At 55.4% G+C, this 21365-nt stretch overlaps 1 protein-coding gene across 3 annotated transcripts in view; it reads right to left on the minus strand.

The window, feature by feature from the left end:
• Nucleotides 1-16171, minus strand: part of MYRF (myelin regulatory factor) — a 62227-nt gene extending 46056 nt beyond the window's left edge. For all 3 annotated transcript variants that reach the window (XM_061479279.1, XM_061479278.1, XM_061479277.1), the window contains exon 1: nucleotides 15958-16171. In XM_061479279.1, the coding sequence (XP_061335263.1) occupies nucleotides 15958-16003 (46 nt within the window). In that variant the 5' untranslated portion in view covers nucleotides 16004-16171. The remainder of the gene's footprint in view (nucleotides 1-15957) is intronic.
• Nucleotides 16172-21365: the final 5194 nt, after the last annotated feature.

Genomic DNA, 21365 nt, shown 5'->3' on the forward strand with positions numbered 1-21365 from the left:
TGCAGGGAGAGCAGCTCCTCTCGAGGAGCAGAATGAGGTGTCTCCACGTGCATCACAACTGGAGGCAAACGGGACTTAAATAAGGGTGAGATGGGTCCAAAGGGAGAGAAAGCTCTTTGCAGCACTGCCTGAGCTGTGGGTGCAGAAGCACAAGGGATGCAGGAGGGTGGTAACACCTTTATGAAAGACTGTGAAGAGAAGGCTCCTGAAGGGGAGACCTGAGAGCAGCTCCAGTGCCTGCAGGAAACCTGGAGAGGGGCTTGGGACAAGGGATGTAGGGACAGGCCAAGGGGAATGGCTTGAACCTGCCCGAGGGGAGACTGAGGTGAGCTCTGAGGCAGAAGCTCTTCCCTGTGAGGGTGCTGAGGCGCTGGCACAGGGTGCCCAGAGAAGCTGTGGCTGCCCCATCCCTGGCAGTGCTCAAGGCCAGGTTGGACACAGGGGCTTGGAGCAAGCTGCTCTAGTGGAAGGGGTTGGGGTTGGAGCTGGAGGAGCTTTAAGCTCCCTTCCAACACAAACCAGGCTGGGATTCTATGACAGCTCAAAAGAGATGCATGAAGGTCAGGACCGAGAGCCCTCTCCTGGTTCCTTGCCTGGGCAGAGCTCTGGTCCCCATCCCTCCTGCGCTCCATCACAGAGCACCACAGGCTGCAGCTGCTGCTGCTTCCCAACACTTCTCACCCAGCTTCTTCCACCAGCTCACACGCTGCTGCTGCTGCTGCTGCTGCTGCTATTGTAAAGCACCTGCTGGGAGAGCAGCGTGTACGTCCTGGGGGAACAACCCTGTCCTGCTGCCAGCCAGCACTGGGACAAAGAGCCGAGTGATGAGGGACGAGTGGAAATCACCCCAATCGCACGAGTCATTAGATCAATAGATTAAAAGACCTCTTAGAGCCTTCTGTCCAGGCCAGCATAAGGTCATTCATTGCCAGCTCACTCCCTGCGGCTCTGCCTTGTGTCTGGACTTCCAGCACTTCCCTTTGGGAGATGATGCTGCAGCCCCACACTCCTCCAAGCCCAACCTCAATGCTGCCTTTCTTATCTCCACTCACCACCAGTCCCCATGTGCTAAAGAGCAAAGACTTCACAGCTGGGCCATTCACCATCTTCTAACCCCAGGCAAACTCCTCCAGCCCTGGCTACCATCAGCCTGGCATTAACTGTCTCCTGTGACTGCTCTGGGCACAGCAATCCTTATGCTCTTCCTTCCCCTTGCTACCCCAGCATCCATCACAGCCAGGAGCAGGGAGGATGTCTCCCTCCCTCTGGCTACCTTCTTGCACCACTTTTCATCCTCTCAGTGCTTGGAGCATCTTTCGGTTGCTAAATACACTCATCGAGGTGCCTCTGTCACAGCTCACCCCGAGTTCTCTGCACTGCTGGTTGGTGTCAATTCAGATACCAACCAGGCAGCCCATGTCCTGCAGCATTTACAGCCTTGAAGTCCTCCAGTGCCAAATGGCACCCTGATTAGAAACCTCCCCTGCAGGGAGAACATGAGAGAGACCAAAGACAGCGTCACCAATGGAGCTGAAATCCAGGTGTTAATACAGAGACATCAAAGAGGGGTTACAAGCATAGACCCAGGGACTGGTACCTGGTGCAAAGCCATGAAGGGGTTTTTATTGCTCTCCTCCACTGTTTGTCTGAAACAGGGCATGGAAATACTGGTAAGACCACGGAAAAGGTCAAAATAACAGTGCTTGGGGGGCACAAGAAGCTCTACAGATGTCCCTATCTGGCCTGTTTGTTACCAGGAGGCTGGACAGTGGTTGCATCCTTATGTATATGAGCTCACACTGGAATAAGCAGCCTGCTGAGAGGGAGCTTCAGCCTTGTGAAGGGGATATGGCAGCTGGGGTGGAAGGTTTGACAGCATCAGCATGAAATAAGACATTGCACCCATCAGGGAGCAACAGCCTTCCCATGGAGATGAACCATACAGGCCACGGAGGACCATCTGCTCCTCGTGTTTGCAAAGCACAGCCCCAGCAAGCCCATGGCCCTCGTGTCTGATAGCAATGAGTATGAATATTCATATTAATGAATATTAATTATTCAGCTCTATTAATTATTCTCTACTAATTATAATAGTCTGGTCACCAGCTTTTGGAAGCGATATAAAGATAGAACTCGCAGAGATGCTGGAGGAGCAATTCCACCTCTTGGGTATCTTGGGGGCTCCTCTTAGCTGCAGAGTCCACTGTGCTGAGGCAACAGTGAGGCAGCAAACAGCCTCTCAACAGATACAAGAAGCTCAAGGAGACAAAGCAATTGTTCTCAGCACAGAAAACCACAACCACAGCCCCACTGTGCTTCAGGTGCCCCACACCACCAGTTATGGACAGAGGTTTCAGAGGTAACTTAGGGACTAAAAGCTGATTTGGGATTTTCACTAGCTCAGGAACACTTCTGACAATATATTCCTATTTCCTTGTCCCCACCAATCCTCCCAAGAGGGTTCTATTGGCAAAATTCATCCATAGCACGTGTTAGTGCAGCTCCATGAGTCATGAGCTGAGCACGGACAGGGAGCAAAGAAAGCCCTGACCAAGCCCCACTCCCACCAGACCAGCAGAGCACACTGGGTTCATCCCTTGTCCCAAGCCTTCCAGCCAGGCCCCAGCTCTGAAGGGAGCTTCCTTGGACACACAAGTGATAAACCATTCCTTAACCTCAGCAGAGACATGCTAACATCTGTTCCGGAGTTATCTCCCTCCAAAGGCTGTAGGACAATTCCTCACTACCTATGCAGTTCTGGTGTCCTCAACATAAAAAGGACATGGAACTGTTGGAACAAGGCCAGAGGAGGCCACGAGGATGCTCAGGGGCTGGAGCACCTCCTGTATGAAGACAGGCTGAGGAAGTTGGGGCTGTTCAGCCTGGAGAAGAGAAGCTGCGGGGAGACCTCAGAGCAGCTTCCAGTGTCTGAAGGGGGCCTATAGGGATGCTGGGGAGGGACTCTTCATTAGGGACTGCAGTGACAGGACAAGGGGTAACGGGTTCAAACTGAAACAGGGGAAGTTTAGATTGGATCTAAGGAGGAAATTCTTTCCTGTGAGGGTGATGAGGCACTGGAATGGGTTGCCCAGGGAGGTTGTGAATGCTCCATCCCTGGCAGTGTTCAAGACCAGGTTGGACGAGGCCTTGGGTGTCATGGTTTAGTATGAGGTGTCCCTGCCCATGGCAGGGGGTTGGAACCGGATGATCTTAAGGTCCTTTCCAACCCTAACTGTTCTATGGTTCTATGAGCAATACAGGGAGCTATGACTGAAAGGTCATCGAAAAGGCTGTGGTGGTGACTGACCAGTTTTGCTTGGGAAAGCTGAGCCAAGAAGATGCACAAGAAGAGTTGCAGCCACCCAAAGCTCCCCCCAGACAGCAGAGTTCACCTTCCTGAGGGTGCTGAGGCGCTGGCACAGGGTGCCCAGAGAAGCTGTGGCTGCCCCATCCCTGGCAGTGTTCAAGGCCAGGTTGGACACAGGGGCTTGGAGCAAGCTGCTCTAGTGGAAGCGGTCGGGGTTGGAGCTGGAGGAGCTTTAAGCTCCCTTCCAACCCAACCCATCCCATGATCCCATGATTCATTCATTGCTCAAGTGAACTTTCTGAAGCTCTTCCACCCAAGCTGCGTCTACAAATGGCAAACAGGCTGCAACTCCCATCCTGCCAAAGCTGGCCATCCTCCCGTCCCCACCGCCCGGGGGGCTCTCCATGGGGCTGGAGCTGACCTCCTGGCACAGAAGGGCAGTGGGAAGGCCCCGGCGGCACAGCGCTGCTGTCCAAGGTACCACCGCACCACCGCACCCAGCACCTCTTCCCACCAGCACACATCCGATGGAACTGCTGAGCAGTCTCTCTTCCCAGAGGGAAAATCCACACTTACTGAACGACCACAGCAGCCTCCATCAGTTATTTGCCCGATGGCTGTTCCTACAGCTCCAATCCCTGCGACATCTCTGCCAATGGGGAACAAAAGAAGCTCCCAACGGTAATGGCTTCTTCTTCTTGCCGTGTTGTTGCTCGTGCAAGGATACAAGGAAGGAAAAGATGGATCTTGGCCTTCAGGAAAGGGCACACAGGAAGAGGCTGGCAGATCTCAGCTCTGCCTCTGCCAGGACCTTCCTTTTATAGAGACCTGCACTGAGCCCAGCCACTGAGTCAGCCCCACTGCCCTCCAGTTGGAAACCCACACCAATCTATTTCATAGAACCCCAGACCGGTTTGGGTTGGAAGGGACCTTAAAGCTCATCCAGTTCCAACCCCTGCCATGGGCAGGGACACCCTCCACTAGAGCAGCTTGCTCCCAGCTCCATCAATTTGCTTCTTTGGAAGCCAATGAATTGCTGACAATTCCTGATGCTCCGCACCAAGCCTCTTTGACTTCTCCAGTCCCTAGGAGAAGTCCTCAGCCCTTAAGGGCTCTCAGGGCTAATCCAAAGGCAAAGACTGACTTGTTTCTCACAGTTCAGGACATACTCACCCCTATCAGAGCCCCAGACCAGAGCTATGGGGTTTGGGTTGATTACTTGGTTGGGTTTTGGGTTGGTTTGGTTTGGGCTTTTTAGAGATGAAACACAAACCTACAACCACACGTGATGAGAAGCCCCACAGTTGTTCCTGCAAGCACAGATGTTAACCTCAATCGCAGAGATAGATTCTCTGTGGTAGTAAAAAACTCACCAACCGTATTGCTCTTCCACACTTTCAGGTTGAGGTTGCACTGCTCAAAGCTATTCTATGGCTCAGGTTAGAAGATCCGATAGTTCCTTCCAACCCAAAACTCAGTTCAGCATCATTACTGCCACTGCCTGGGCCTTATGAGCAAGCAAGGTAACAAGCTGACAACAGACAGGAGAAGTCACTTTGTCCCAGGTGGTCCTCAGCTGCCTCTGTAAGGTTCTTCCCTCCACTCTTCCACCCTTCACCTGAACCATAAAGACTTCAGGGCAAGACCTCTACCAGCCCAACATCAGTCCAAAGAGGTTTGGACCTCCCCCTTGCTGCAATGCAACCAGTGATGAGACCTCACCTGGAGCATTGCGTGCAGTTCTGGTGTCCTCAACATAAAAAGGACATGGAACTGTTGGAACAAGTCCAGAGGAGGCCACGAGGATGCTCAGGGACTGGAGCACCTCCTGTATGGAGACAGGCTGAGGAAGTTGGGGCTGTTCAGCCTGGAGAAGAGAAGGCTGCGGGGAGACCTCAGAGCAGCTTCCAGTATCTGAAGGGGGCCTATAGGGACGCTGGGGAGGGACTCTTCATTAGGGACTGCAGTGACAGGACAAGGGGTAACGGGTTCAAACTGAAACAGGGGGAGTTTAGGTTGGATCTAAGGAGGAAATTCTTTCCTGTGAGGGTGCTGAGGCACTGGAATGGGTTGCCCAGGGAGGTTGTGAATGCTCCATCCCTGGCAGTGCTCAAAGCCAGGTTGGACAGAGCCTTGGGTGCCATGGTTTAGTGTGAGGTGTCCCTGCCCATGGCAGGGGGTTGGAACTGGATGATCTTAAGGTCCTTTCCAACCCTAACTGTTCTATGATTCTATGATGAACACCTTAACTGAGACTGCCCAGCCACTCACTGGGACAAAGCTTCTGGGTTTATTGAGTGCTCTCAAGCTTGGGAAACACCACAAAAGGTTTAACATGGTTCTCCTGTACCAGCAAAGGCCTGAACCCAACAACCAAGGCCCTGAGCTGTTCAAACACCAGGCTGAGCATAGAAGAAACCACCTCGGGTTTAGTTCTGCCTAACCAGAGACCTCCATAAGGCTCCTTCAGGCAGTGCCTATCCCCAGGGAGGAAAACACATTTAAAGCACAGAACAAGGACACATCCCACCAACTTCCTGCATCCCATTCCCACTATTGAGCCCTCATAGCTTACTCTCAGCGTGGTTTGGTTTCCAAAACTGCAGAGAGGAGGGTTTAAGCAATAAAGCATAGTAAATCCCACTACTTCCCTCCACTGGTGAGCCAATGGAAAGTGTTCCAACTTACACGTGATGCCTGGTATCAGCTTTACTGCGCATCACAGCTCACTGTCCCTGCTACCATTCCCATCTCCTCCAAAGCCAAACCTGGCCCCATGTCAGGATCACCATTGATTTGTGCCTTCACGGAGTCAAAGTTGTGCTGAAAACCCATGGTAGGGACAGGCCAAGGGGAATGGCTTGAACCTGCCCGAGGGGAGACTGAGATGAGCTCTGAGGCAGAAGCTCTTCCCTGGGAGGGTGCTGAGGCGCTGGCACAGGGTGCCCAGAGAAGCTGTGGCTGCCCCATCCCTGGCAGTGCTCAAGGCCAGGTTGGACACAGGGGCTTGGAGCAAGCTGCTCCAGTGGAAGGGGTTGGGGTTGGAGCTGGATGAGCTTTAAGCTCCCTTCATCCCAAACCAGGCTGGGATTCTAAGGTCTATGGAATAACTGGGTTGACCGTCAACCAGCTCCTCTTCCCAAGACCCTGCATGAGGCACAACCTCCAGCACCCAAAATTCTGTTTCTGGGCTCTATGGACCATGGAGAGATATATATCCATATATATATGGAGATATATATAATCTCCACAGTCTGTATGTCCCCACATTGCTGTTTCCTGTGTCCTTCCAGCCCATCAACACCTATGAGATCAGTTCTGAAACATCCTTTATCACCCCTCTCTCTTCACCTACACATTCCACTGCACTGCATGTGAAAACTCCTCACTACCCACCTCACCATTCCAACACCCCTTCCCAAAGACTGGGCTCCTACAGACAGAGGGAGGCGAGATAGACACAAGTCCTCTTACTTCCCCCTACCCAGAACTGCTCGCTGACCTCAGGTATTGATTTGGATGGGACCTCATCAGGGAAAAGCCCACTATCAGCAAGCAGCCAACAGTGAAATGGCTTCATGGCCCTTATAACCCACAGGGTTTAAGCTATATTTCATTTCCAACGAAGCCAAAGCACACTTTTTAGTGCTCTAAGGAATCAACGTCCATAACCATCGCTTGTCATAACATCAGAAGTCAGCCAAGATCAAGCAGGCTGATAAGCTGTTTGGGTTCCTCTTTATCTCCATTGCTAGCTGCAATCAGCCCATGGGATTAAATGTCATAAATGACAGTTGTGGATTCCTTATTGTCAGACACAAACTACGTGAATTCCATATTCCGAATTGAGAGGAATCTACTCTTTATGCTACGTTCACTTCCCAAGGCTGCAAGCAGGAGTGGCTCCATGGTCCTTGCCATCAAAGCAGATGGGCAGCTGGCAGGACTTGGGCCTCCAAACCTTCTGGCAACCCTACCCCTTCCACAAATCCTGTCCCATGTGCACCCCATGTCCTCTGCATTGCCCCCTCCCCACCAACTACTGCCTTCTCCTTGGGCTCAGTTTGGTTTGGAAGCCTACCGAGATAACACACGGTGGTGATGCCGGGGTGATGACAAAGACCCCACAGGGGGAAAGAAAATCAATCCCACGAAAAGGTGCTTTAATTCCTGTGCTCTAAAAGAAGCAGAGATGGCTCCAAAGCCAGACCATGGCTGCTGCAACAGCGGAGCTCCTGACTCACTTCTGGTCTCATCCCACATCGCTTCAGTGAGTCCATTCAGGCTACACACTGCTCTGCAATCCCAGCCCCACTTGTGCTGCTCTTCCTGCTCGTGCAGTCTGCAACCACTCAGGGCGTAAACTCCTTCAACACACTGCAAGCAAATGATGAGATGAAGGTAAGAAGACTGGATAGAGAAAAGGGATGAGGAAGAGCTGTTGGGGAAAAGACAACAAGAGGGTAAGAAGACTTTAACCACTGCAGAGGTTGATACCAGCTTTCCTATGGCCACGTTGGTCTCCCACAGCAACTGGGATGTGAAGGAGAAGCACTGATGCTGTGTTGCAGCAGATTCCCACCTCTGCCTGCAGCCTGTGGCCATGCCATAGGATGCTGATCACAGCCACATGGCATTCCCTGGTCCACCCTTTCCTCTGCCCTCAAATCCTGGATCTGAGCACATTGAGGCTATTAAAAACTCCAGCCTCGGCCTTTCCAACCAGTCCTGCTCCCCATCACTCCGAGAGGCAGCAAAATCCACAAGCATTGGCTCTCATTCCATACGAAATCCAGCATCCTGGTTCTGCAGCCAGGGCTGGCCACCCTCCCCAGCCCCACTCCCACATCTCCCTTTCCAACAGCACCAAAACAATGTTCAGTGAGATAAGTGCTGGGCCCTGAGCATCACATCCCATTTTCCCTTGGGAAGGAGGCCTTTCATTCCAACATGCCTTGAACAGGGGAGCACATGGCTATGGGGTGACCAGACCATCCACATCCACTGAGTCAGGCTGAAGATGTTCTCTGTGCCCGCTGTGCAGGGCAAAAGGGACAACGAAGGGCTGGGGCAGCTCTGCTCTGGAGCCAGGCTGAGAGAGCTGGGCTGGGGCAGCCCGGACAAGAGAAGGCTCCTGAAGGGGAGACCTGAGAGCAGCTCCAGTGCCTGAAGGGGCTGCAGGAAACCTGGAGAGGGGCTTGGGACAAGGGCCTGTAGGGACAGGCCAAGGGGAATGGCTTGAACCTGCCTGAGGGGAGACTGAGCTGAGCTCTTAGGCAGAAGCTCTTCCCTGGGAGGGTGCTGAGGCGCTGGCACAGGGTGCCCAGAGAAGCTGTGGCTGCCCCATCCCTGGCAGTGCTCAAGGCCAGGTTGGACACAGGGGCTTGGAGCAAGCTGCTCCAGTGGAAGGAATTGGGGTTGGAGCTGGAGGAGCTTTAAGCTCCCTCCGACCCAAACCACCCTTTGATGCTATGAAACCATAAGTGGAGCCACCACACAGCCAAATGTGGTGCTCAATTCAACCCACCCTCAACTTCTAATAGCGCCCATTTCCCCTGCACAGCAGCAAACCCTCTTTCGGGCTCTGCACCTCCACTGCTGATCTAACACAGCCTCATCCCTCTCTGTCCATGCCCACTTGTGCCTGGAAAGCACCAAGGAGTCCATGGCCTGGGTTCTCCCTCCCATATGATGCTGCCCCATAGGAGGGGCATCCTGCAAGCACCAGCTCGGGCCCAAAGGCACAAGGCTGTAGCTGTCTGTGGCTCCAGTCCCAGCTGCTCCCCTGTCCTCTGGCGAGGCACATGCTGGTTAATGATTCCTCAGACACATTCAGCTCGGTGAGGTCCTTATCAGAGGGTGCAAAGTCCAAGCCCAACCTGCAGCACTACTGGAAGGAGGCAAAGGGGTTCCCAGCAAGCTCTGCCGGAGCAACGCCATCCCCAGACAGGGAATTCCCCATGGAGAGAGGCACTGGAGGGATGCAAGCCACGGTCTGGGACCCTGTCTGGGCAGCACCTGAAGCACTGCTGTGGGAGAGGGGTTTTACTGGCCATAGGCTGGTACCTTCCTAGCACAGCTCCCAGCTCCACATCACTTGGGTCTGGTCCCAGGAGGAAGAATCCATGACGTCCCTAAACTCAAAGTGGTCCAGGACAGCAGGACCACATCCCTTTGAAAGGCCTCTTCTGGTTCTCACTATGTGACCATGCAGAGAACAAGAGCAGTAAGGAGAACAAGAGGGGTAAAGCAGGAAGCAGGCCACAGAACTATGATAGGAAGCAGGAAGTCCATGGGGAGAACTTCCCTGCACAGCACCCATGTGGGGGCCTGGCACAGAGAAGCTGTGGCTGCCCCATCCCTGGCAGTGTTCAAGGCCAGGTTGGACACAGGGGCTTGGAGCAAGCTGCTCCAGTGGAAGGTGCTGGGATTGGAGCTGGAGGAGCTTTAAGGTCCCTTCCAACCCAAACCATTCCATGCTTCTTCAGGCAATGCTGGATCCTCCCAGGATCCATTCTATTCCACGCTTACGCACCCAGTGACATGCAGCTGGGATGACTTCGGCCCCACAAGCCATTCCTAGTGAACACTAGACAAGGGTGAGGGTGCGGAGGGGAATCCTGCCTGCCCAGCACCCCTGTAAGGCTCCTCCTTGCCCGGCATCTCCTCCCCATGCCCTGGCACGCAGCAGCCCTTGCGCAAGCCCCGCGCAGGGAGCAGCGGGGGTCACCGGGCTCTCTGAGTCACCGCCGTGCCCGTCTCCATCAGCCTGGTCACACCTCCAGCACCATTCCCTTCCCAGCCACCTCTTCCTGCTGCCTCCTCCCAAAGCCCGTCCTGCTCCGTGTCCAGGACATCAACCCGTTGAAGATAACGTTAACCAGAACACGGGCAAAGTACCTCCATCGACCCGCAGAGCCTCTGCGGGTGTTGTGCTCACCGTTGCTCCCTCTGAATCACAACCCACCCCTTATCAGATGCCTTGAGGATCCACCCTCCTATGAGCAGCTCTCTGGCCTGACTCCATACGATGGTTCCTGTGCTTTTCCCAGCCAGGAACGAAGGAGTTTTGGGAGGGGGACCAGGGAGAAAGGGAAGACTCCAGAGAAGTGCCAGCACTGTCACACCATCATACTGGCAGCAGCAGATTGCTCTGCACTAGCGTTGTCCCGAGCAGTGGATGGGAACCTGCGCTTTGAGAGAAGACTTTAGGACCCTCCTGCTGCTGGTCCTGTTGGGATGGAGGTGGCAGCTTCCCCCCATGGCCTCAGCCAAGCTCTGCAGACCACCGGTGATGAGCTCAAAGTCACATCTTCCTCTCCTCCCTGCTCTCTCCTTATGCCCTAGGATGGAGTGGGCTCAGCAGCATCCTCACGTTACCTGCTCTGGTCGATGGCCTGTGCTGCGCAGACGGACACCCCACATGGAGTGGGCAGGGGAAGCTTGAAATAGAAGGGAGAGAGAACGGGACCAGGAAGCAATCACGTTGGAAAAGAGAGATGGAGAAGGGAAAGCAAGGGTGGGAAGAACCCTGCCGTTACCTGCTCGGATCCAGCGCATCCTGAGCATGGTGGGAGCAGATGTCAGGATCCTGCTGCGTCCCTGCTCTGCCCCTCAGTCACCATGCTGCCTAGCTCAGCGTGTCCAGGTCCCAGCGCTGCTGCCTGCGGGTTCCCCCATTCCCTTTGGGAATAGTGGGAGGGCCCGGGAGGAGGCTGCTGCTGCGCGCTGGGATTTGGCTCTGCAGGGGGATTACCAGGAGGGATGGTCATGTGTTTGTGCTGTACCAGCTTCCCCAGGACCATTCTGTCACGGGCTGGCCCCGTGCAAAGCACTGCACACAAAGCCTCTTACCTTCCCCACTGCACCAGCCGGGCCGTGGAGATGCTGTCACCCTGCCCAGAGTGAGGTCTGGGGAGGGAGCACCCAGTGATGCGCAGCAGGGATCACGTTGGGCTTCTCACATCAACCCCATGGTTCTCCACAGGGTTTCCCTGCTGCTTTCGCTCTGCTCTTACTCGAAGAGCTCCAAGCAGGCGGTGCAGCAAAGCCTCTCTCCATCACAGCATCAGCACTTGAAGATGCGGTTAGGGGATGCAAAGGGCTAAGGGGCAGCCAGGCACTGACCAGGCAGGGGCCTTGTTCAGCCTCGACAAGAGAAGGCTCCTGAAGAGGAGACCTGAGAGCAGCTCCAGTGCCTGAAGGGGCTGCAGGAAACCTGGAGAGGGGCTTGGGACAAGGGATGTAGGGACAGGCCAAGGGGAATGGCTTGAACCTGCCCGAGGGGAGACTGAGATGAGCTCTTAGGCAGAAGCTCTTCCCTGGGAGGGTGCTGAGGCGCTGGCACAGGGTGCCCAGAGAAGCTGTGGCTGCCCCATCCCTGGCAGGGCTCAAGGCCAGGTTGGACACAGGGGCTTGGAGCAAGCTGCTCCAGTGGAAGGGGTTGGGGCTGGAGCCGGATGGGCTTTAAGCTCCCTTCCAACCCAAACCAGGCTGGGATTCTAGGATTCTCCTTCCAGAAAGCACCGCTCCCCCCCTCCACACTCCAGAGCAGTGAAACCCTTCTCTGCTCATTCCCATCCACCTCCAAACCTCCCTGCAGACACACAGCACGCAGGAAGCCATCCTGTGCAACGCAGCACAGGGTGCAGACCTGGCAGCCCTGGGTTTAGTGCTTTACTTCAGCCCCATCCTTTTACCCCTCTTCATGCAAGGAACGCGGGGCAACGGCCCAGCCCTCTCCCTGCAGGGCTGCAAGGCAGCCTTTCCTCCTCATACATAAAGTACTCCACGATACTCAATAAAACCCACCAAGAAAGTCACTCCTGGCATGAACACACGCACTGCTATGCACAAACCCAGTCTCTAACACACCCTGGCTGCCTTGCTGCTGGTAAACGGCCTGATGCTCCCTCCCAGCTCCTGCGACCCCTCCGGCATCACACACAGACCCATGGGGCACCCCATAAACGTGCCTCTGAATGCTCCAGCCACTTGTGCTCAGTGAAACCCTGCAAAGAGCTGCTCCATTCCCCCACTGGAACCCAGCCCTTCCTATTCACCCCACTGCCCTTCCCACCTACAATTCACCCCCAGACTCTTCACATTCGCCATTCCTTCTCCATCTCTCAGCCATCTGCTACCCCCCCCCCTCCCCGCTCCCCCAGCCCTGCTCTGCACATCCTGCCCCATAGACATTCTTTACCAGCCTCTTATCTCATAAATTAGCCATGGGAGCGAGCGGGATCCCGAATAGCTGAGCTCTGGCGTAACTGTTTCCCTGACGCGAGGGGCAGGCAGGGAGGAAGGTGAGGTTTCTAGCAGGGTGCCAGCCAAGGGTCAGACGCTTTCAACTCCCTTCTTTGCCTTTGATACAGACTACGAATGCTCTGCGTAAACACTCCCAGTGCCATGGAAGAGACCAGACTCCTTTCGCCCCGCTGCCAGGACCATCAGCATCCCACGCTCTCCGCCTCCGAGCTCCCCTTGGCAGGATGGTCCTGGGCATCATCAAATACATTTAAGAGTGATCCTAATGGAAACCAGGAGAGCGATGGGCTTCCCAATGCAGGCAAACCCACCTTAAGGGTGCTGCTGATCAGACCCACACTCACAGCATCTTCATTCCAGGAGGGTGTGAAGTGATGCTCAACCCATCGCTTTCCCAGCCCTTTCCCAAAGCAACCAGGTTGGAAAAGACCTTTAAGACCATCAAGTCCAACCGTTCCCCAGCCCTGCCAAGGCCACCGCTAACCCATGGCACTGAGGGCCTTGTCTATAGCGTTTGTGAGCACTTGCAGGGCCGGTACCTGCAGCCCTGCCCTGGGCAGCCTGTTCCAATGCCTGAGCACCCTCTGGGGCAGGAATTGTTCCTCAGCTCCATCTAAACCTGCCCTGGGGCAGCTTGAGGCCGTTTCCTCTTGTCCCATCCCTTGTTCCTTGGGAGCAGAGCCCAGCCCCATCCTGGCTCCATCCTCCCGTCAGGCAGTTGCAGAGAGCAATAAGATCACATCAAAGCCTTGGCCTTTTCACATCATTTTGCTTCTCCATCCTTGCACATCCCAGATCCCACTCTCTAGGAGCAGACGGATACGTTCCAGGGCAGCAAGGACTGAGAGCTCTCATTATGACATTGGAGACAGGGAAATTGGACCTGAGATGATGGGAACATCCACTGCCCTGGACAAGACTTGCTCTACAGATGGGACCTGCTGCTGGAGCCAGGCAAATGCCAGGCTTTGGAAGGAGCACAGCCCCCAGCCCTCTTCCACAGCTCATCCAGCACAGCCCCCGCTCCCAAAGAGCCTGCCAGGAGAGCCCAGTTAATCCTTGTCTGACACTGAAATACCGAGTGCTACCCGAGCACTAAGGGACTGCTCTGATCCACAGTGGGATCGCATCCCGCAGGCTCGGATCCCGGGCAAAGGCAAGCAAAGGAAAGGAAATTCCCAAATTAATTGAATCTGCAGGAGGAGATCCCTTTAGTGTAACACCTCTGCTTGGAGAGGACGTGATCTGCGAGGAGGAAAACCGCTTCACTATAGGAGAAAAGGTGGTTTGAAGATGCTCCCTGTAGAAGGGAATCGGACACCTAAAGAAGCGATGGGCAGCGAGGGATTGGTTCTACTCGTGGATTGATGCCTGTAAATGGATAAACTCTGTCAGACTGTGTTCCCCATGAGATGACACATCCAGAAACCATTAATCCTGCAGGACAGCGAGATTCCAGGGCAAATCCCGCTCCGTGCTGCGCTTTCAGGCACGGACCTTCCCTTCCAAACCACAGCGGCTCAGTCTGGCCACGACCAGAGCGTGCACAAAAGGGAAGAACCTTGCTCCTTCTTGTGCTGCACCAACTGAACCGAGCGGGAATCCTCCCTGCAAAGCTTTCTCCTCTTCCCCCGTCACCCTCAAACGCTGTGTTGGAATAGATGCTCCTTAAGAACGTCACTAAAGGGATCTGCTGCCCAAACACAGCCATCAGCCACCACGGGCTCCGTGAGGAAACTGAGCTTTAGGTCGTTCTAAACAGGGAGCAAGCAGAAACATCCTTCAAGTTCCCTCACTTGCAGGGATGAGGTGGTTTTAGTTCAAAAGAGAGGAAAAGGTGGAAAGAAAGAAGGAGAAAGAGGCAAAAAGATAAAGTGAGAAAGAAGGGAAGGGAAAGAAGGGAAAAGAGAGGAAGAATCCAGGATGGTTGAGGCTGGCAGGGACCTCTTGAGCTCAGCTCCACATCTCCAGCAGGGTCACCCACAGCATCAAGCAAGCAAGAACAAGACAGGAGAAGAAAGAACCCTTCCACCTGCCAAACGATGCTCTGGGGAGGGAGAGAGGAATTCCACTTCTACAAAGGAAAGGAAGGGACAGGCAGTGAGCTGGTGGGTGCTCAGGGCCCAGTGGACAGGAGTTAGGAGATGGGTCCAAGTGGAACCCTAAACGCAAAACAAAGGCTCTGAAGGCTGAAGACAGGCTGGGAGCATGAGAAGAGCCCTTGTGGTGAGGCTTCCCATCCCTGGTCTCCTGGGAATCCCAAACCATGGCTGGGACACACAGGGAATGCTTTTCCCCTTGAAGAAGAGGAGGTGCATTACTGATGCATCACACGGATGCCAGAAGTGAGGAAAGTGAGCAGGGAGCAGCATGAGCCTCTGTTTGCTCTAAGAGCATCTCCTGCTTGTGGCGCATCTTCACCTTCCTCCCCAGGGCAAGTCCTTCCACCAGCCAAAGAAACAGAAGGGACGCAAAGCACAGCACGAGGACTCCAGAGGGGATCCATCTCCAGAGCTGCCCCGTGCACACAACCTGCTCTCCACGGACCAGGATCCCCCCCTAGCAGACCCCAAACTGTCCCATCAGCAGTAAGGCCCTATTGACACAACAGAGCCTCGCTAGGATGGGCGCGATGTCCCCCACTCAACTGGTTGGGTACCAGGGGCTCCCATCAAGGTGCACAAGGCACAGCAACCAAAACCTCTGCCTGGCAAACGTCCCACCGGGGAACAAGGGGCACACGGAGCGAGCCCAGCGCCAGAGAGGAGAAACAAAGACAACAGCACAAGGGAGACGCAACAACACAGTCAACAAGGAAGAGCGGAGCCAACAAAGCCAGAGCGGGGAGAAGAAAACACGGACCAAGGGAAGCGCAACAAAGGGAATGGAGGTCCCAAAGCCACACGGTGCAGTCCCCACCAACCCCTCAGGTGCCTGGGGCAACGGCGTTTTGCTGCTGCTTGAGCGAGAGCAAACTCTTTACAAGCCCTTTTCCACCCTTGGTTTAGGTACGAGCTGCTGTCGGTTTGCACTGACGGGAAAGAGTCCGCTCTGCAGAGATGCCCAAAGGGGTTTGGGCTGTGGTTGGGCACTGACGGTGTGGGGTTCGCTGCTGGAGGCCCCATCTTCTCCATCGGAGCGAGTTCCCCGACGGACGCACAGCGGGGATCCTGCTTCCAGCACCCTGCAACCCAGCCCACGAGGACATGAGGCTGTGCCAAGGGGAGAGGGCAGCAGGAGCCTGACCCCACACCCCAGCTCCTATGGGGACCGGGGGAGGGCCACTCCGACGTCCTCAACGGGGTGGCGGCGGCGGCGGGCACCCAACGCACACCGCAACGCAGCCGGAGCGCACCGGGGCGCCGAGGCTCAGCCTTTACCTTCAAAGAAGCGCTGCAGAGCCTCCGTCTCGTCCACCACCTCCATGGCTCTGCCATGCACCGCGGCGGCAGCCTCAGTGTCCGCGCCCGCAGCGGGGCATCCCCCGGGGCTCCCTGCGCTCCGCCGCCCTCCTCAGCCCCCGCCGCGGGGTCCGGCTCCCGGTGCCGCTGCCGGCGCCGAGCGCGGCCGCCCGCAACCCATCGGCCTCCGCCGCTGCCCCCGAGCCTGGGGCGGCCGCGGCCGCTCCTCCCCTCCGCTCCTCCTCCGCTTCCTCCGCCTTCTCTTCCTCCTCCCGCCGGCAGGGAGAGCCCGTCCGGAACCGGGGCTGCCCCCGAAACCGGCTCCTTGTGTCCCCTTGCAGAGCCTTTTCCCACTATAAAAGCCCCAGTTCTCAAGCCCGAAACCGGGTCCTTGTCACCCCCAAAATGTGCCTTTTCCCACTATAAAAGCCCCAGTTCTCAAGCCCGAAACCGGGTCCTTGTCACCCCCAAAATGTGCCTTTTCCCACTATAAAAGCCCCAGTTCTCAAGCCCGAAACCAGGTCCTTGTACCCCCCCAAAATGTGCCTTTTCCCACTATAAAAGCCCCAGTTCTCAAGCCCGAAACCGGGTCCTTGTCCCCCCCCCCCAAAATGTGCCTTTTCCCACTATAAAAGCCCCAGTTCTCAAGCCCGAAACCGGGTCCTTGTCCCCCCCAAAAAGTGCCTTTTCCCACTATAAAAGCCCCAGTTCTCAAGCCTGAAACCAGGTCCTTGTGTCCCCTTACAGAGCCTTTCCCCACTATAAAAGCCCCAGTTCTCAAGCCCAAAACCAGGTCCTTGACCTCCCCATAAAGTGCCTTTTCCCACCCAGTTCTCAAGCCCGAAACCGGGTCCTTGTCCCCCCCCCAAAATGTGCCTTTTCCCACTATAAAAGCCCCAGTTCTCAAGCCCGAAACCGGGTCCTTGTCCCCCCCAAAAAGTGCCTTTTCCCACTATAAAAGCCCCAGTTCTCAAGCCTGAAACCAGGTCCTTGTGTCCCCTTACAGAGCCTTTTCCCACTATAAAAGCCCCAGTTCTCAAGCCCGAAACCGGGTCTTTGTCCCCCCAAAAAGTGCCTTTTCCCACCCAGTTCTCAAGCCCGAAACCAGGTCCTTGTCCCCCCCAAAATGTGCCTTTCCCCACTATAAAAGCCCCAGTTCTCAAGCCCGAAACCAGGTCCTTGTCCCCCCAAAAATGCCTTTTCCCACCCAGTTCTCAAAGCCGAAACCGGGTCCTTGTCCCCCCAAAAATGCCTTTTCCCACCCAGTTCTCAAGCCCGAAACCAGGTCCTTGTCCCCCCGAAAATGCCTTCTCCCATCCACTTCTCAAGCCCAAAACCGGGTCCTTGTCCCTCCAAAAGGGCCTTTTCCCACTCTAAACCCCCCAGCCCTCAAACCCAACCACAACCCCCCCCAAACCCCCTCTTAGCCCCACACCCCAGCCCCGGGGGGAAGGGCCTCTTGTGTTTTCTTGCCCAGATGTGGCCACAATCGCTCCCGATGCCCCCCGAAATCAGCTACATAACAGTGCAGTATCTAAATGAAGTTACAGTGATGTGACCACAGTTCACCAAACGCAGAGCCCCTGCCAGGCCAGCACTGTGGGGCCATTCTCTCCGGGGCAGATAAAGCACACAATGAGGTTTTGTTTGGCCCCACAACCCAATTCAGAAGGGCAGATTCTCTTAGATATATAAATATATTTTCCCAGCTCTCACAGCTGTGCAGTGACCAATTCTTCTCTAGGGAGGGGAGAGGGACCGAGGTTTGGGGACAGTAATAGGTCTATTATGTCGGGGATGGAGAGAAAGAGCTCAACAGCCCTTTTTTCTTCTCTTTCTCCCCATCTCTTTCCATTAAGACAATTGTTATTCTCTGGTCCCCCACGCCTCTTGTTCCTATGCACACAGACCCACCTCCCCCAGCGCTGGGGACAAGCTGTATGGGAAGGAAGTGGATTTGCTCTTGCTGGCCCCAAATCCAGTCAGTCCCAAGTCAGGCTTTAGGCCTGGGATCGGATGGGGCCCCAGAACTAAATGCTCCTGCTACAGTTCAAGCCCTGACCCTTGGTCCCCCATCCTCCTAACACCCCGTTATCCCTGCTCAGCAAGAGCATCCTGGGTGAAGATGCTGGGAACAGAGATCCCAGCGACCCACAGCCCCGGACACGTGCTTTACACCTGAGGATGCAACCGAAAATGCTCACAGGGGATCCTCCCCCTTTACTCCACTCTGGGGAGACCCCCCTGCAGCCCTGATCCAGCTCTGGGGCAGCAGCACAAGAGGGACCTGGAGCTGTTGGAGCAAAGCCAGACGAGGCCATGGAGATGCTGCGAGGGCTGGAGCAGCTCTGCTCTGGAGCCAGGCTGAGAGAGCTGGGCTGGGGCAGCCTGGACAAGAGAAGGCTCCTGAAGGGGAGACCTGAGAGCAGCTCCAGTGCCTGAAGGGGCTGCAGGAAACCTGGAGAGGGGCTTGGGACAAGGGATGTAGGGACAGGCCAAGGGGAATGGCTTGAACCTGCCCGAGGGGAGACTGAGCTGAGCTCTGAGGCAGAAGCTCTTCCCTGGGAGGGTGCTGAGGCGCTGGCACAGGGTGCCCAGAGAAGCTGTGGCTGCCCCATCCCTGGCAGTGCTCAAGGCCAGGTTGGACACAGGGGCTTGGAGCAAGCTGCTCCAGTGGAAGGGGTTGGGGTTGGAGCTGGAGGAGCTTTAAGCTCCCTTCCAACCCAAACCACTCTGTGAGTCCGTGGCTCTATGGAGGACTTGAGCTCAGTGCTACTGGCACACAGAAAAGGTCCCCCCGCACTTGCTCCTGGCCAGGTCTTGCTTACACAACCTCCTCTGCCCTCCCCACTGGGTCACTGCAGCGTTACCCCCCCATAAGCGCTGCTGTTGTGGCACCAGGCCTCCAAGTGCATCCCCTCCGCGTGTCCCAGCGGCAGCTGATAAATCACAGCAGCGGCAGGCGGGAGCTCAAGCACAATAAAACAACAAGGGAAGGGCAAGGCTATTCTGGGTCACTTCACTGTGCTCAGCAGAGGCAGCACAAGGACCTGTGAAGAGGCCAGGCTGGCGGGTGAACAAGTTCCTGCCTGTTATGGACCTGAAAGCTGGGGCAAAGATGATAGAATCATAGAATGGTTTGGGTTGGAAAGGAGCTTAAGATCATCCAGTTCCAACCCCCTGCCATGGGCAGGGACACCTCACACTGAACCAGGTCAAAGTAACCTCACCTGGAGCATTGTGTGCAGTTCTGGGGTCCTCAACATAAAAAGGACATGGAACTGTTGGAACAAGGCCAGAGGAGGCCACGAGGATGCTCAGGGGCTGGAGCACCTCCTGTATGAAGACAGGCTGAGAAAGTTGGGGCTGTTCAGCCTGGAGAAGAGAAGGCTGCGGGGAGACCTCAGAGCAGCTTCCAGTGTCTGAAGGGAGCTATAGGGATGCTGGGGAGGGACTCTTCATTAGGGACTGCAGTGACAGGACAAGGGGTAACGGGTTCAAACTGAAACAGGGGAAGTTTAGATTGGATATAAGGAAGAAGATCTTCACTGTGAGGGTGCTGAGGCACTGGAATGGGTTGCCCAGGGAGGCTGTGAATGCTCCATCCCTGGCAGTGTTCAAGGCCAGAGCCTTGGGTGCCATGGTTTAGTGTGAGGTGTCCCTGCCCATGGCAGGGGGGTTGGAACTGGATGATCTTAAGCCCCTTTCCCACCCTAACTGTTCTATGATTCTATGATTTAAAGGCAAATAACCCTGGGAGCGATTTGTTTCCCATGTGGAACCGTCTGAACCGACCGCATCAGTCTCTGCTTGGGATCCCCACCAGCCCAGGGGTAAATTCACCCTTCCCACAACACGGCCTGGACCAGCCAGTCCTCCCGGTCACTCACGCCACTAAGGAGACATGAAAACCCCTTCGAGAGCCCCCCACTAGAGTAAAACCCCAGCAAAGCAGAGAAACACCCTAAGAACAGAGCAGGGGGGGGCAGGACGAACACAGCTCTCAGCTCTATTGTCCAAAGGGAGCACAGGAACGGGCAGGGCAACGGGCCAGAAATGATCTCTGGAATAACTCAGTGCCTTTGGGCAACAGCATGAAGGTGTTTGTAGCCAAAATAGAGCCATGCTATCCCAGGCTCAACACCGTTCCACCTGCATGGGACCATTAGCGCAGTCCCATGTACCAAGTTACTGTATGAGTAAGATGAAGAAATCCCACTCCCACTTTGCATGGGGAAGGCAGAGGTCGGAGTGGCCGCTCTCATCCCAACCAAAGCAAGCAGGGTGTGCAAGACAAGCTGTGGCTCCTAACAGTGTGAATGGGGCTACAAGGATGCTGGGGAGGGACTCTTCATCAGGGACTGGAGTGATGGGATGAGGGGTGATGGGTTCCAACTGGAACAGGGGAAGTTCAGGTTGGAGATAAGGAAAAAGCTCTGCACCAACATCACCCCTTCCCAAAGGGGAAAGAGCTGGTCCCTTACAGCAATGAGCTCAGAATGCAGCACTTCAGAGCTGTGCTGTGCAATCCCCAGAGATCACACAGTAATATATATACTATATTAGTGATACACAGATAGAGAGATAATATATATACTGTACACAGAGAGATCTGAACCCACAGAAGTTATTACATCACTTTGAACTATTGCTGCACAGAAGGCAACGGCTGGAAATCCAGCCCCCATCACCATGTGCCATTTGCTTTCCTTTCTGCCATCCCTGCTGCTGTCCCTCCCTACCACTCCACGTCCTCCCCATTTCCCACATCTCTTCCCCTTGGATAGAATCATTGAATAGACTCATGGAATGGTTTGGGCTGGAAAGGAGCTTAAGATCATCCAGTTCCAACCTCTTGCCACAGGCAGGGACCCCTTCCACTGGAGCAGCTTGCTCCAAGCCCCTGTGTCCAACCTGGCCTTGAGCACTGCCAGGGATGGGGCAGCCACAGCTTCTCTGGGCACCCTGTGCCAGCGCCTCAGCATCCTCTTCCTTATCTCCAACCTGGATCCCCCCTGTTTCAGTTGGAACCCATCGCCCCTCGTCCCATCACTCCAGTCCCTGATGAAGAGTCCATCCCCAGCATCCCTGTATCCCCTTCAGTCACTGGAAGCTGCTCTGAGCTCTCCAAGCAGCCCCAGCGTTCCCAGCCTGGCTCCATACGGGAGCTGCTCCAGCCCCTGAGCATCCTCGTGGCTCCTCTGGATATACACAGACGCCTTCATTTCCTCTCTGCCAACTCCCCTGTCCCCATCCCGTGTGCCGGGGCAGGAATGGGGGCCAGCGCTGGATTTCAGCTTCAAACCACCACAAAAAGAATGCATCCAGCAGTTGTGGTCCCTCACCCCATCCCTCCCCGCACCCCAACCCGCACCCAGGCTGCTCAG

Source organism: Pezoporus flaviventris, unplaced genomic scaffold (genome assembly GCF_033815535.1).
Source record: "Pezoporus flaviventris isolate CSIRO_AGI_PZ_B2104156 unplaced genomic scaffold, CSIRO_AGI_Pfla_v1 ptg000145l, whole genome shotgun sequence".
Classification (NCBI taxonomy): Eukaryota; Metazoa; Chordata; class Aves; order Psittaciformes; family Psittacidae; genus Pezoporus; species Pezoporus flaviventris.